The following is a 15,344-nucleotide window of genomic DNA, read 5'->3' as shown; positions in this document are numbered from 1 at the left end:
GCAGTTAACCAACTGGTACGTCTTCAGCCTTCACTTGGAAGAGACAACGTGATATAGAAAGTGGCAGTGTGCTAAAGTGAGATCTCAAGGAGCCTGGTCAGGCCAATAAAAAAGGAGACAGTACCTCAGGTAGAACCTCAGGCACCCCCATCAAATACAGAGAAACAACAAACAGAATGATACCTCAGTTTACCTCCTCTCTTGCCATCTCTAAGACTTACTTTCCTCCTGCTTACAACTGTTGCACAGCAACTTCCTAAGGTTTCACAAGTAGGGTTGGAAGGGAAGGTTACTAAGAAAAAGGAAGAAGGGAACAAGGAAAAGGACTTGAGAATGCCTGCCCACGAAGCTTCTGAATACAGTGTTTACTGCCTACCTAGGGCAGCCAGATGAAATACAGGATGCCCAGTTAAATAAGAAGTTTAGATAAGCAACAAATAATTTTTTAGTATAAGTCCCGTATAAGATTTAGGACCTACTTATAATAAAAATTATTTGTTGATTTTCTGAAATTCAAATTTAACTAGCTATCCTAATTTGCTTTTTTTTTTGTTTTTTTGGTTTTTTTTTTGCTAAATCTGGCAACCTTGCCCTGACCACGTCCCCTAGGCATCCTTTGGCAATACGCTTTGCTGAGGATTTGACTTCCTCAAGACCCCACGTCACTCAGCTCAGTCTTTTAGAATTCTCTTGGCTCCCACACCCCTAGGGAAGCCCACCTACTCACCACTCCAAGGTCTATGGTGAACTCCAAGTGACATCCACTGTTTGTATTTATCAGCTACCAATACTGAACCTGTCTATAAATATGAGTTTGCTTACATCAGGTCCCATTCCAGACTCTTATCTATATTTACAAAAAGAGAAAGAATAAGTAAATTGAACAAAGGAGATCAGAAAGAAAACGGAAAAAAACAAAATCACTGAGATTCAAGGGCAATTACATTGCTAAAATAAGACCAGGATTCCAAGAAATGAGAGAAATCTGAGCGCAAAAAGATTTCTTAGGGAAAAGAACGATTGCTGACACAATGACTAGACATGGTTAAAAGCCAAATTAATAGATTAGAAAACTCAAGAAATTTTTTCTGAAAATAGAGCAAACTTTCAAAGATTAAAGCAAATTATGAGAGAATAAAGTGACATGAGAATAGTCACAGGAAATAGTCTTTTTTCGATATTAGGAATCCCAAGAGAGAATGGAGTGGAGGACAAGCACTATAGAAGATCAAAGAATATATCCCCAAGCTGAAATCCTGAAAATATACACAACTAAAATCTTTGATATTCAGTTTGAAATCACTTACTGAGTGCCAGAAAAAAAATATTAAAAACACATCTGTGTCTGGAAATAATCTTAGTGAAATTTCTAAATGCCCTGGAAAAGTAGGAAATTGTGCCTGTTTCACGGTTAGAAATAAATAACATTACCTACAAAGGAAAGAGAATCAGTCTAGCCTTGAGCCCTTTGTTAGCCATTCTAACTATTAGAAGATAAGAATTGTTTCCAGGATTCCGAAAAAAAAGACTTAGACTCTGGATTTCTAAACTCAGATAAACTACTGTTTACGTAGGAAGACAAAGGACAGACATTTGCAGTAATGTAATCTCAGTGGTAAAAAGCCTATTACTAAAGAAGTTACTCATAGAAAACTTCTTAGATCTATTCCTGTAAAGTCAATAGTTATAAACTCTGTGTAAACTTTCTGCCCCTTCTTCCACCTCATGGCAGAGGGTAGAAAATATTACATTGTACCCTTCGACTTATTGGCCTTCCAAAGAATAGTGAGAAAAGCAGGTGGACAGCCCCTTTAGGATAAGGTCCGGCCCCAGCCTCTCCACAATTTCATAATCTACATCCCAACCTTCGCATCCTACGCTGTGTCAGGGTCAGGGTCAGTCGGGGAAGCATGGTTACCATTCGTGTTATGGGATAAGAGACTTTGGAATGGGACTTTACACGATCTTGGAATGAGCTGCGAATGGAAAGTCCAGAAAGAAGATGGAACATCAGAAGAGTTACTACAGACTCCATCTGAGAAACCAAGCCCACTCAGCCGCTGAAGTGGAACCACAAAGGAGAAACATGTTGATAGGTCTAAGAGGAGCATCCCCTCTGTGTAACCACACCCCATGGCTCTACAGCCAAAAACCTGGCAGTGAGCTTGAAGCCACCTGTTGTCAACAGGGTCAGCAGTGGGTACGTGCAAGGAAGGCGAGCAAAGACAAGCTGGAACCCACTGGGCATGTCTGCATTTGTCCATTGCTGAGTCTGACTACAATGATCACTGCTTCACTTCCGCCTTCCGAAATCTAATGCAAGTTCTTCTTTTGACCAACTGTAACCTGGCCCATAAAAAGGGATTCTGTCAACATGCTTCCCAACTTAATGAACTTGTTACAATATAAACCACCACACTCACTTTTTAAAATTTCTTTTCTGTCACCTCTGCTAGCCTGTGAGTTCATTATGAGCACATAATGTATTTTTCCCCCTCAATCCTTGGTTATAGCTCTCATGAATGATTGAGAACTTGAATTTAACAAATACATATATTGATAAGTGCATTAATAAATAGGTATATCGATAGTCTGCTTGTGTCACTTCCCACTATGCATTCACATTTTTAAAAAGCAGGCTTGTTCTCTTCTATGTACTTTCAGTTGATAGTCCAATATAAATAAAATAATTTTAATCAAAGTAAGAGATGTTACAGGACTGTGGATCTTCCTAAGATTCCTTCAATTTCATCCCCAAAGCTACTACCTAATTTACTAGTGTGCAAACTTGTCCTAAATGAAGACACTTTCTCAGGCCCCGTCCTCTAGCTTATCATTAATGGATTTAGTTAGTTGAGATATTGTTCTGTGAAACATATTTTTGTTAGTGCTATGGAGTCGATTCTGACTCCTAGTGACCCTGTGGACAGCAGAGCGGAACCCTGCCTGGTCTTTTTGCGCCATCCTCTCACCTTCCAGCGCTGTATCCCACAGTGCTCTGCTGCCATTCATAGGGTTTTCATGGCCAATTTTTTCAGAAGTGGGTAGCCAGGTCCTTCTTCCTAGGAAGTCTTATTCTAGAAGCTCTGCTGAAACCTGTCCACCATGGATGACCCTGCCAGTGTTTGAAATACCAGTGGCATAGCTTTCAACATCACAGCAACATGCAGACACCACAGTATGACAACTGACAGATGGGTGATGTGGTTCCCTGACCGGGAAATGAACTCCGGCTGTGGTGGTAAGAGCGCCAAATCTTAACCACTAGACCACAAGGGCTGGCCGTGAAACGTATACTGTATTTCATTAATTCTAAAACACTTTTTCCCCACATGTTAAAATCTCTAAAACTGAGGTGCACCTTAAAATCAGTGGCATTAAATCTTTCCATAGATACTATTGTTTCTTTATTAGTGGCACATAAAATAATGATGTGCCTTACCATTGGGCATTCTGGGATTCAATGGAATATGGCAATTTCATAAGGATTCGCTTCTGTTTTCAGTGGGTAGTATGAAGAAAGTAGTATTTTACAGATCTAATTTAAATCTAATTATAGGGACAGAGAATAATTTTAGTTATTTTTGTCTGGAAAATCTTTCTAAAGTTGAGAGAGAAATGAAAGATCAGTGTAAAATGTAAATAAAGCCTTTTACAAATTTCATGTTATCACTAATGTTTTGTAATGTTGAATAATTAGTAGTCTTGATTCTTAGTCCTCATATTGTACTTTTCATAAAGCACTTATACTTATTTTCAATTTTATCTGAATTTTGCATTTCTTTCTAAACTAGTAAGGATTCTTTGGTGGTTTCTCAATGATAACTAGCTAAACTCCAGCATCAGAGTAAGTTAAATTTTATGATAGTATTTTTCCTGAGAAAATGGTTCAAACAACAAGAACCCTACATTTAACATCAGATTTATTTTGGGGAGATCTCGTCAAGATGGCGGCATAAGCAGACTCTGAACTCATCTCCCCCCACAAATACAACCAGGTTACGACTATTTTTGGAAAAATTACCCTGGAGAGAAAACATCACATTTATTTTACTTTCAGTATAGATGCTATCACAATTTGGAGATTGACAAGAAGTGTGCATCTAGGGGAAAATCTGATTAGTCTTTAAAATGAGAACCAGAGTATCTTACCACATTGTCTTCTACACAGTAGACTGCTCTCTTAAAAGACTACGTTGCTGTTTTCTAAAAAGACTAGATAAATATTTAGGGATTGCTTTAACGTGAATGTAAGTCAAGAAGCTTTTCCTGCAGAATTTTTCATCTTGTTGAGATAAAAAAGAAATTTTAAGGTGAAACTAATAGATAAGCACCTTCCTGTTAAAAATGATAATAAATGGTCATTCCTGATTGAAAAGGAGTGTAAAATGTTTAAGGACTAAATAGGAATTATTGCATTTGCTTTGTTTTCCCTGAGGAGCAATGAAAGTTTATTAAGACCAACATTTGAGAAGCAGAATAATTTGCATGGGTATGAAACATCAACTCTAATTTGCTATCAGTACTCTTGAGAGAGGTTGCAAATCTATTTCGTCTTGGGTTGGAAAGCTGGAATGATTTCAGCAGTTTATTGAATCTAAAAGCAGTTGTTTAATATGGTTTTCCAGACCTCATACATCTTGATCATAGGAATTTATCTTATTCACCTTTTAATCCCTCCTGGCACTTGGCATTGTGTTATGCATGATGGACACACTCAATAAAAATTCTGTTTACATGATGGACACACTCAATAAAAATAAAAATGTGGAAAGCAAAGTATTCCCACTCATTTATCATTTATATTGGACTTTGATCCAAAACATCCCAGGAATTGAAATGCTAGGGCTTGTGGTTTAATCTCTCATCTAATTCTTGAATTTTCTTTAAGGAGTAATCAATCCTAAACATATATTTAAAGCACCCAATATTTATGCTTTGCCAACTAATATAATTTAAATGTGTTCCCTCAGAATAGATTCTATCAAACAGTGACTTCAGTAGAATATGTGCTGAATATTTTGCCCCAATTTCCTTTCCTATTATTTTAAAGTTAAGCTTTTATCATAAATAAAAGCTTGATAGGAAACCTTGGCAAATGCAGAAAAGTAGAGGAAAGAAAAATACATCTTACCCAGAGTCCCAAGAAAATTCTTGAGTCCCAAATGATTTTGTTCAAAACTCTTTAGAGATTGCTGTGTTGTCTTCTGGTCTTTAGGATTGTAGAAGTGCTTTCTGAGAGCAAACTGAACTTTGTTTTTTTGTAGAGTTGTTTTTGGGTTTTTGTACAATGCTTTATGCTTGTAGGATTATATCTGTAAGCTACTAAAATGAGTATATATGTCCATCCTTTGGCATATTCAACAGGAATCCACTCTCTTTTCCTCTCTGTATCTCTGTTTCCAACAGGGATATATGTGCCATCTGACTGAAAGGGTGCACTTCCGTTCATCTGTGCAGCCCCCACAACTGCCTCTGCCTTGCCCTTCGCCTCCCCTGCCCTTTGACTTTCCCGTTTCCCTCCCCTCCTCTTCTTCTCTTCTACCTCTCTTCCCCCTCCCTTCCTCTCCCTTTCTTCTCCCCTCTCCTTGTTCTTTCTCTTTCCTTTCTCCTTTACTCTCCTCCAATTAGAAATCCTAATTGGAGCAGATCTAAACTAGAACTGGAAGAAAAGAAGTGTTGTATAATCTCTTTAGAGATGATTTTCCCTAAAGAAGGACACACAACAGATTGGAGGCCCCAGTAAGGTATAGAATTTGATGGAGTTTGAGGCACTTGAGGGAGTGATTCGGGAAGATAAGAGGTTGTTGTCAGACAGTGGAATGTTTGGATTGGTGATGGCGAGGTCTAGAAGATAAAGCAATGGAGGGGAGGCTGAGGTAGCATGAAGGAATGGTCATTGGAGAAGAGGAGGTGAAGAATATGACGCCAGGAAATTGAAATGATCATCTACACTGATAATGAAATCACCAACGTGTGTGTGTGTGTGTGTGTGTGTGTTTGAGAGAGAGAGAATAAAATCTTCAGAGAATGAGCAGTGGCCCAGAGGTCAGCTGACAATTAAGGGGAAAAAGGATGTTGGGTGTATAATATGATATTTTGAGGGAGCTGGGGGTTTTTAGGAAGAAGCGAAAGAGAATGACATCTGGGAAGGCAATAAGGAGCAAAGAAGATACCCCTTTCACTTCCAGGCCATGTCTTTGAGAGACAATAAGATTTTGATTAGGATAAGAAAGCAAAGGAAAAGTTCCAAAGGGAAGTTTAGGATATGAGGGGATTTATTTAATACTGATCATGTATTCCAGAGGGCAGGTGCAAGAGTTTGAGTTAAATTTGGATCAGAGCTCTATGGGGATGACCCTGGTAGGCGATGGATGACTTTGGAGCATTGGGCTTTCCAAGAGATTGTCACGAACAGGAATATAGGGCATTATGGGATTGATTGAGATGAACTCTAAGACACATTACGGGATTTTGGTGGGCTGGGTGGTGAGAGACTCCTCCTAGGAGAACTCAGAGCACAGACATTGTTTAGGAACCTGCAGAAGCAGGAGAAGTCTGAATGCCTCTTGTAGCTCTCTGATGTAGTGTTGAGCCTGGAGAATCAGAAGTGGAAGCACTGGGGAAATGCAGGACTCTCTGGGCACCCATGGCACTTCCACTGCTGGTGATATTGAGGCTAGCTGAGGTGCAGGGGCATTTCTAGCATCCAAAGCTTAGTAAATATCCCCCTGGCTGCTCTCATGGTGATTTCAAAGCTGGTAGAGAAAGGAACTGTGTCATCAGTTGTACCTGATGACTTCTCAGTCACTTCTCAGACTAGGGGAATGTGATCCTAAGTTAAATGCTCTACCCCTGAGCAGGGCTGGAGCATACACAAATGCCATGAGCCAAAAGAGGGAAAAGATCTTTCTCTAGAAAATTAGCAAAGGAAAAGTGAATAGAGGCTGGACAGAGAGTTAAGAATTGCATATAGCAAGTGGTATCAAAGGCCCAAATACTAGCAGTGTCTTAAGCACTTATAATTAAGTGCTTATCTTCTTTTTCTCCCATCTAAAAGGACAGAAGTTGGTAACCCAAAGCTGGTGTGATAGCTCCATTGTCATCAGAGACTCAAACTTTTTTGTTTTTTTGCTCTACCATCTTAGTGCATGATACTTATCCTATGGTATCCTATACTTATACTATAATATACTGGGGTGCCACCCCTCATGTTTGTATTTTAGGACAAACAAAGGAGGAAGAGGGGAAGGCAAAAAGTACTCTCTCAGTTGAAATAGTCCCCATTAAAAATCTTTCTAGGAGTCCCAAACAGCTGCAGCTTATATCTCCTTGACTGTCATTCATTGCAATGGAGATGGGGAGTTGTTTTCTTCTGGTTGTTCTTATTACTAGGCTGACCAAAACTGGGAAGGGTGTTAATGGGTGTGCAACCATCAGTCTGCCACAGCAGCAAAAAGCAAACAAAACGATGTTAATGCATAAGTCAAGATGAGCATTATGAGCTAGGATTTACAGGAAGTGTCTGGGAAGAAAGGAGTGTAAAGCTAAAAGGACCAGAGTTATGGTCAGAAAGTAGGATATTGGAATTTAAGATGGCAGATGTGGGGCAGCTTGGCAAAGGTTGGGATCATTAAAAGGCCCAGGATATGCCCATGGAATCTGAGAACTGAGTTGATCATGAACCTGAAATCTCTATTCTGGAAAAGATCCCTTCCTTTTGTTGGAACGTAGCCTGGAAAATGACAGCAAAGGCCCACCTGAGGACTGCAGATACCTCCCTTTGTCAAGCACCCCCTCTACAAGCATCATCATCCATTTATGGCCAGACTCCTTAGACAGTTTCAGCTTCCCACCTATGGGCAGATGGCTGAACACAGTGATACTGCTTGGGCAATGCATTTGATAAAACACAGTCTTTGGATTGTCCCATACTAACTCAAAAAATAATGGTGTGTTATTTGCTATTTGCCATTTTAAGAAAAGGACCTCTTCTTGCTTGTTATGTGTAGGTCTTATTAAACTTATCATTTTTTGTCCTTATTTAGTAAAATGTGATCTGTTTTCGTTTTATATAGTAAGAACATGCCCTCGTCTCCGCCAACCCAAACATGGTCGCATAAGCTGTTCTGCAGGGGAAATGTCCTACAAGACCACATGTTTGGTTACCTGTGATGAAGGGTACAGACTAGAAGGAAGTGCTAAGCTTACTTGTCAAGGAAATGCCCAGTGGGATGGTCTAGAACCCCGGTGCGTGGGTAAGTTCTGGAAGGCATGGTGCCTTCGGTGATTCATTTCTCTTGCTCTCTGATTTATTCTCTTTTCTGTGAAGATCTAGAACTAAAACTTGATTCATAATTAATATAAATACATATCCACATATTCAGATGCACAGAGATATAGATACAGAAACAAATATGTTGTTTTATTCCGTTCAACTGGGAAAAAGACTTTTATGCCAGAAGCCAATTTTCCAAGTCACTGAAGTTTACAGCTTCAAATGGTAATGATTTTTTTAACTGGGGCCAATTTGCGTGGACTTCTTAAAAAGCAAATGCTATGTAATTCCCGTGCTTTGTTAAACACAATTTACTTTTTTTTTTAATTAATGTTATGATAGATTACAACCTTGTGAGATTTCAGTTGTACATTATTGTTAGTCATGCTGTGGGTACACCACTTCCCCCTTTGTGCCCTCCCCCCATCCCCCCTTTTCCCTGGTAACCACCGATCAGATCTCCTTGTCAATATATTAACTTCCACCTATGAGTGGAGTCATATAGAGTTCGTCTTTCTCTGACTGGCTTATTTCACTTAACATAATACCCTCGAGGTCCATCCTCGATGCTGCGAATGGGCCAATTTTGTCTTTTTTTATGGCTGAGTAGTATTCCATTGAAACACAATTTACTTTTGCCTTGTTGATGAAAGAACAAAATTATGAACCAATGAGTCTTAAGATGGACCCTAAAATTCTATTTCATCAGAGGATTTTCTGCCTTGTCCTCCACTGACGGTTATGACATCTTACTACTGAAATTCGGTCCAGAATGAATAAACTCAGTAGTTTTTCCAGTTTGCTGCTTCTTATACACTGTAGCTACAAATAATGGTAATAATAATGATGATGATGAGATTATGAGAACTACCATTTAGTGGATCCTTACTGTGTGTTGGATACAGTATACCTGGGAGCACTAGCAGGTATGTAATTAAATAACCAACTCCCAAAGGAAGAAGAACTATGTGTAGGCAATAAATTGAGATGTGCCAGGACCCAAGTTGGGAAAACTAGATACTATATGTATGTCAACTCCTTCCAAATTGACTTACAGGTTTATTCTAGTATAATCTAGTATTGGATCCATGGCTGGTAATAAGGGAGGGTGTTGCCAGGAAGGATGTTGGACTTCCTGGGGGATTTGTTAACAGTTCAAGAGTTGACCCTCACTGTATAGGCTCAGAAAAACTGATATTATCATACTGAGAAGAGATTAAATCTCTCTTGGACAGGAGAATGAAATTTATTAGTAAACAAAGATTCAGTTCATTAACAATGAGATACCTACTATTATGAGTACTGAAAGACATAGGCCTGACAAGCGTTGTATTTCCCTGTAGGCAGAAGCTAGAAGGGTACCCAAACCATAAACACACTTAGCATAAAACGAGAAGAAAGGGAGTTAGCTTCTTCAGATATTTCAGGGAGTTAAATGACATGAAGGTGATGGATCTGTCACCATAAAAAAGGTGCTTTAACAATGGAATAATAAGTCTCTTTAGCTGGGACAGCTGTCTTCTCAGGCTAGAATTTCTATGTAAAAACTAGTGTTTACTCCTGAGAATCATTTCTTTCCCTAGTTCTATATGGACCAATTCCTCTTATGAGGGACCCAGTCTTTCATTAAAAGTGGTAATACATTTAATAAAGTTACTGTGGTGTTATTCTGTTGTAAATTTTCTTTAAAATTATTGTGCACGTCTCTGTACTGACTTAAATGGATGCAAATCTTGGGGGATTTGAATTATAACCATCAAAGGGAATTGCATCCTTATTTACAATTTATTGAGGAACTACTCAATTCTGAGGATTCTGAGGAGCTACAGAATTTGTAGCTTCCAAATTATGACAATAACCATAATTACTATGAAAATTCCCATTTTAAAAAATTGATGGAGGGGCCAGCCCCAGTGGCCTAGTGCTTAAGTTCAGTGCACTGCACTTCAGTGGCCTTGGTTTGGTTCCCCAGCTTGGACCTACACCACTCTGTTAGAGGCCATGCTGTGCTGGTGGCCGACATACTAAAACATAGAGGAAGATTGGCATGGATGTTCACTTACGGTGAATCTACCTCAGCAAAAAAAATATGTATATATATTGACAGAAATGAATAGAAAGTGTTTAAAAGGATAAAGTGCAAAACTGAAAAATTTTGAACATGAGGTACAATGAGGGAGAACTTATTCTCACTATCATAAGACAGATCATGAACTGATAGTAATTAAAATAGCACATTAATGGTACAGGGATGCACAGAACAATAGAACTGCATATAACTGCAAACTGGCTAAACAAACATTGGTTTATAGAAGAATGTAATATTCAATAAAGGAAATTTAAGAAACCAATGAGGGAAAAGTTTATCTAAAAATTAGTCAGTTTTGACTCTCACACAAAAAATCACTAAATTAAGATAAAGTAATTAAATTAGGCAAATTAAAGAATGAACTATATGGAAAAATAAGAATTTTTAATGGAGGAGAACTTTCTAAAAATAAAAAGGCAATCCAAATTTTTAATGGAGAAGAACTTCCTAAGAATGAAAAGAACAATAGATTTGAATATGTAAAGGTTTAAGTTTCTGTACTTCAAATGAATTGTCTGTGTTATTAAAAAGCCAACAGCAAAAAAGAAAGGTTATTTAAAATACATATAACAGCACCAATGTTATTAACATTGTTCTTAACATTTTCTGAAATATGGAACTAGACAAAAACCCCAAAATGTAAAGACTCCAATACAAAGAGAGGTAAAGGAAATTAATTAAATGGACAGATGAGAAATTAAAAAATGCAATTTTTAAACAATGAAATTGAGAAACTCCTAAAACCAAAGTTAAGTGATGTGGGCTAAATTATACACTGATATAATTTCATAGTGGTAATTCTTTTCATTATTAAACAGAAAGAATGAAAGTAACTAAAGATTAAGTTCAAAAGTTAGGAAAAAAGTAATTCCAAGGAGAGTTGAAAGAAGTGCTTAATAATAATTAAGTAAAGGAAAATGAACTATAAAGGGAGATGAGATGCAGTAGAATGGATGAGAGGGAAATCTTTGAAAAAAGTAATAAAATAGATTTTAAAATATAAGTAAGAAAAATGTAAAAATGGAATTTTTCTAAGGAGCTATAACAAAGTATATAGAGGTCTGAGGTTGGTAAAAGAATAATAAAACACCATACATAAATTTGTGCACATAAATTTAAAACTCTTGAGGAGCTGGCCCCATGGCCTAAAGCTTAAGTTCGGCACACTCTGCTTCAGAGACGTGGGTTCAGTTCCCAGACACAGACCTACGCCACTCATTGGCAGCCATGCTGTGGCAGCAACTCACATACAGAACAGTGGAAGACTGGCACAGATGTTAGCTCAGGGCAAATCTTCCTCAGGGAAAAAAAAAACCCCCACAAACAAACAAATTTAAAATTCCTGATATTATGTATGATTTTCTAAGAAAATGGGAATTCTTAAATGAATCAAGAAAAAAGTAGAAATGCAAATGTATAATTACTTATAAAGAAATGGAAAATGTTATGAGAGTATTAATTACTTCTCCAAAAACAACTGAAGGATCTATGAGGGAAAATTCTTTCAAACTTTTAAGAAAAGAAATTTTCATACCATATAATTTGGCTCTGAAAATGGAAAGCTAATCAGTTCATATTATCAAACTATTATTATTTTGTTGCTCACCTGACAGCTATTATCAAAAACAGATAGAAAACTATGACAGCAAATATACTAGCAATCCACATCCACAAGAATGAGTTCATTCTAGGAATGTGACAAGGGTTTAAAATTAGGTACTCTATCAACATAATAAATTATTTTATTATAATAAACAAGAAAAATTCATATGATTACTTCATAGAAGATAAAAATGCATTCATTATCATTTAAAGCATTTTCAGTAAAATTCTAAGAAACTCATATTGATTACTGACATAATAAAAAAATGTTCACCTTAAACCTACAGTCACTTATGCAAAGAATATAGACAATCTTACTGAATCTGGAAAAAGAAAGGGATGCTCACAATCATCCATATTGTTTCCTATTGTTCTTTAAACTTTAGCTCTTATAGTAAATCACAAGATTAGAGCTATTGGGATTCCAAATCATCATCATTTGTAAACTATGTGTCTATCCCCAAAATTGAATGAATCTACTAAAAGAATGAGAGCTCATTCAAGTCATAAAGATAGCAAATAGACAACTTTTCCACATACAATTATAAACAGAATATATAGTGAAAAATCACATTCAAAAGATCTATAGAAAATATAAAATATGCAAGAATAACCTTAAACAGAAATGTTTGGGACCTGTATTACACAAACTACAAAATGTTACTGAGAGACAAAAAGAACACTTCGATATTTTTATGAAATTTAATCAAAATGTTAGTTCTCTCCCAATATACGGATAGGTAAAATGCAACCTCATTCAATAGCCTAAAAGAGATTTTCTTTTTTGCCCCGTTTTTGGAATTAGGGAGTGATTCCAGGGTTCATCTGGAAGAACAGGCAGGCAAAATCACTAAAATAAGATTGAAAGGGAGGAGTAATAATAGTAAAGAGAAAGTAACTCTACTGGGTTTTAAAATATATACGAAAGCTGCAAAAATGAAGAGCTTGCAAAGATTGCCAGGCACATCAAGGGGACTGAATAGATCTTGAAACTTTTAGTTTCATGTATTGTTAAGAAAGCATTACAGATCAGTTGAGAAGAAAAGATTTATTCAGCTCATAATATAGGAAAATTGGCTAGCTCCTTGGGAAAAACAAAATGAAACAAATGAAATTTTTGTATGTCTTTAATTCACACCAGACACTAACATAAAGTCTTCATAGATTTTAAATTTTAAATCCATTAAAAATTAGATGAAAGTATAATTAAAATATGTAAGTGAATGTTAACCAATCTCAGAACTTTAGTATAAAAGCAATGGAAATAACATCAGTAGATTAGACTATATAAAAATTAAAGACATGTTCACCCAAAATACCCAATAAGCAAACAATAAAAAAGAGAATATTAGCAGGGAATAAAATCTTCAACAATTATGACAGACAAAAGGATAATTTTCTTAATTTATAAAGAATCATCCCTAAATAAAAGATGTTGAGTCCCACTTAGTCATTATATTCAAACCACAAATTTGGCTCTGATGTTCCTCTTGATGAAGCAGAACAGGAAGTCTAGGCAGTCACGTGGCACATACTGTGCAAAAATAAAGAAACACCAATTTCTCAAGAAAAATTGCTTTCACTGGCACAGAGGTTTGAAGGAAATCATTTCAGGGAGGAAGCATGAAGGTGGAGTGTTTAGGAGCCCATGGACTCTGCCGCCTACCTGCTGGGTGACCTCAAGAAAGTTAACTATGGGTAACTTTGCCATAGTTATGCCTCAGCACTTTTGTTTGTAATGGGTATAACAACATGACTCCTTAATGCGTAGGATTAAGAGAGTCAATACATGGAAAGCACTCAGAATAATGCCTTGCACGTACTAGATATTGAATAAGTGTTAGCGATTATTACACGAGGAGTACAGACTAATGATGCTACCAGTGCTGCCAGCACAGTCACTACTACAACAAACAAACGTTTATATGGGTTCATGCGCATGCGTGTGCACACACTCTGCATTAAATCCTAATCTTGATTTTCCATTCTATCTGCATTCTGCCTAATTCATATGCTATTCTTCATTTATGCTGAAGATAACAAACATTAAGGTTCAAGACTCTAATTATAACACAGCGATCTTAGGGAAGGTATAAAAACTTTTCACATAATATACTTGTTTAAAGATGGTACCAAAAAAATTCATAAAATGGAGACGGATTGCTGAATATGTTGCTTAATCCGTGAAAGATGGAATCCAATTTACTATTTTACTTCAGAGCCATAAAGGAATATTCTGGAAACTGAAGGAAGGTGCTCCAAGCAAAAGATAAAAGTCACAGTTGTCATTAATTAAAATATCAGTTAGACGTATTTCAAGGTTTTGATACACTGGCAAAATAACATGAGGTAACTAAAGGGATATGGTTTAGCATTATTTACTATATGTCATATGTTTGGTGTCATATAAAGATATCGTTTAGTGACATATCAATGCCAAGCCAGCACAATTGTATTCTTCTTGGGTAAAGAAAATCTGTGGCATTTGCAGTTTGTGGGAACGCAAATAACCTTCTCTCGTTTCCCTATGATAGAGCGCCACTGTTCCACCTTTCAGAAGCCCAAAGGTGTCATCATATCCCCCCCCAACTGTGGCAAGCAGCCAGCCAAACCTGGGATGGTTTGTCAGCTAAGTTGCCGCCAAGGATTCATTTTGTCTGGAGTCAGAGACGAAGTGAGATGTACCACCTCTGGAAAATGGAGTGCCAGAGTTCAGACAGCTGTTTGTAAAGGTAGGTCCTCTACGTTGATCAGGTTAAAAATGAAATTCTTATCTTTTGACGTATTGGTGCAGCATGGGGCTGTCCCTTTTTGCAACTTTTGCTGCAAACGCATGATAAAATGGTAGATGTTACCCGAAAATATGCTGTGAAGATTTCTGTTTCAAAGTGGTGAGTTTACAAAATCCAATCACAATGTGCTAGACAATGATAGAAGAAATAGAAAAAAGGAGATAATATTAGAGCTAGGGGCCAGCCTGGTGGCACAGTAGTTAAGTTCACACATTCCGCTTCAGCAGCCCGGAGTTCACCAGTTTGGATGCTGGGCGTAGACCTACATACCACTCATCAAGCCATGCTGTGGTGGCATCCCACATAGAAGAACTAGAAGGACTTATAACTGGATATACAACTATCTACTGGGGCTTTGGGGAGAAAAAAACAAAAGAGGAAGGTTGGCAACATATGTTAGCTCAGGGACAATCTTCCTCACCAAAAAAAGCATACATTTAAAAATATATATATGTTAGAGCTGGAAATCAGGAAAGTTTTCCATTAGGAGATAAAAATCCTTGAGGAATTTCTGGCCCATATAAAGCAGGTGACACTAAATCAACTGAAAATAAGTTATCAGCACCTTGAAACCTTCCTTCCA

General features: G+C 37.2%; 1 protein-coding gene across 1 annotated transcript in view; it reads left to right on the top strand.

The window, feature by feature from the left end:
* Positions 1-15,344, top strand: part of SVEP1 (sushi, von Willebrand factor type A, EGF and pentraxin domain containing 1) — a 166,670-nt gene that overhangs the window by 57,312 nt on the left and 94,014 nt on the right. Inside the window, exons 6-7 of the mRNA XM_046663234.1 lie at positions 8,079-8,258; positions 14,504-14,701. Coding sequence (XP_046519190.1) covers positions 8,079-8,258; positions 14,504-14,701 — 378 coding nt within the window. The remainder of the gene's footprint in view (positions 1-8,078; positions 8,259-14,503; positions 14,702-15,344) is intronic.

This window comes from Equus quagga, chromosome 1, assembly GCF_021613505.1.
Source record: "Equus quagga isolate Etosha38 chromosome 1, UCLA_HA_Equagga_1.0, whole genome shotgun sequence".
Classification (NCBI taxonomy): Eukaryota; Metazoa; Chordata; class Mammalia; order Perissodactyla; family Equidae; genus Equus; species Equus quagga.
Note: the sequence above shows the minus strand (reverse complement) of the source record. Positions and strands in the feature narration are given on the sequence as shown.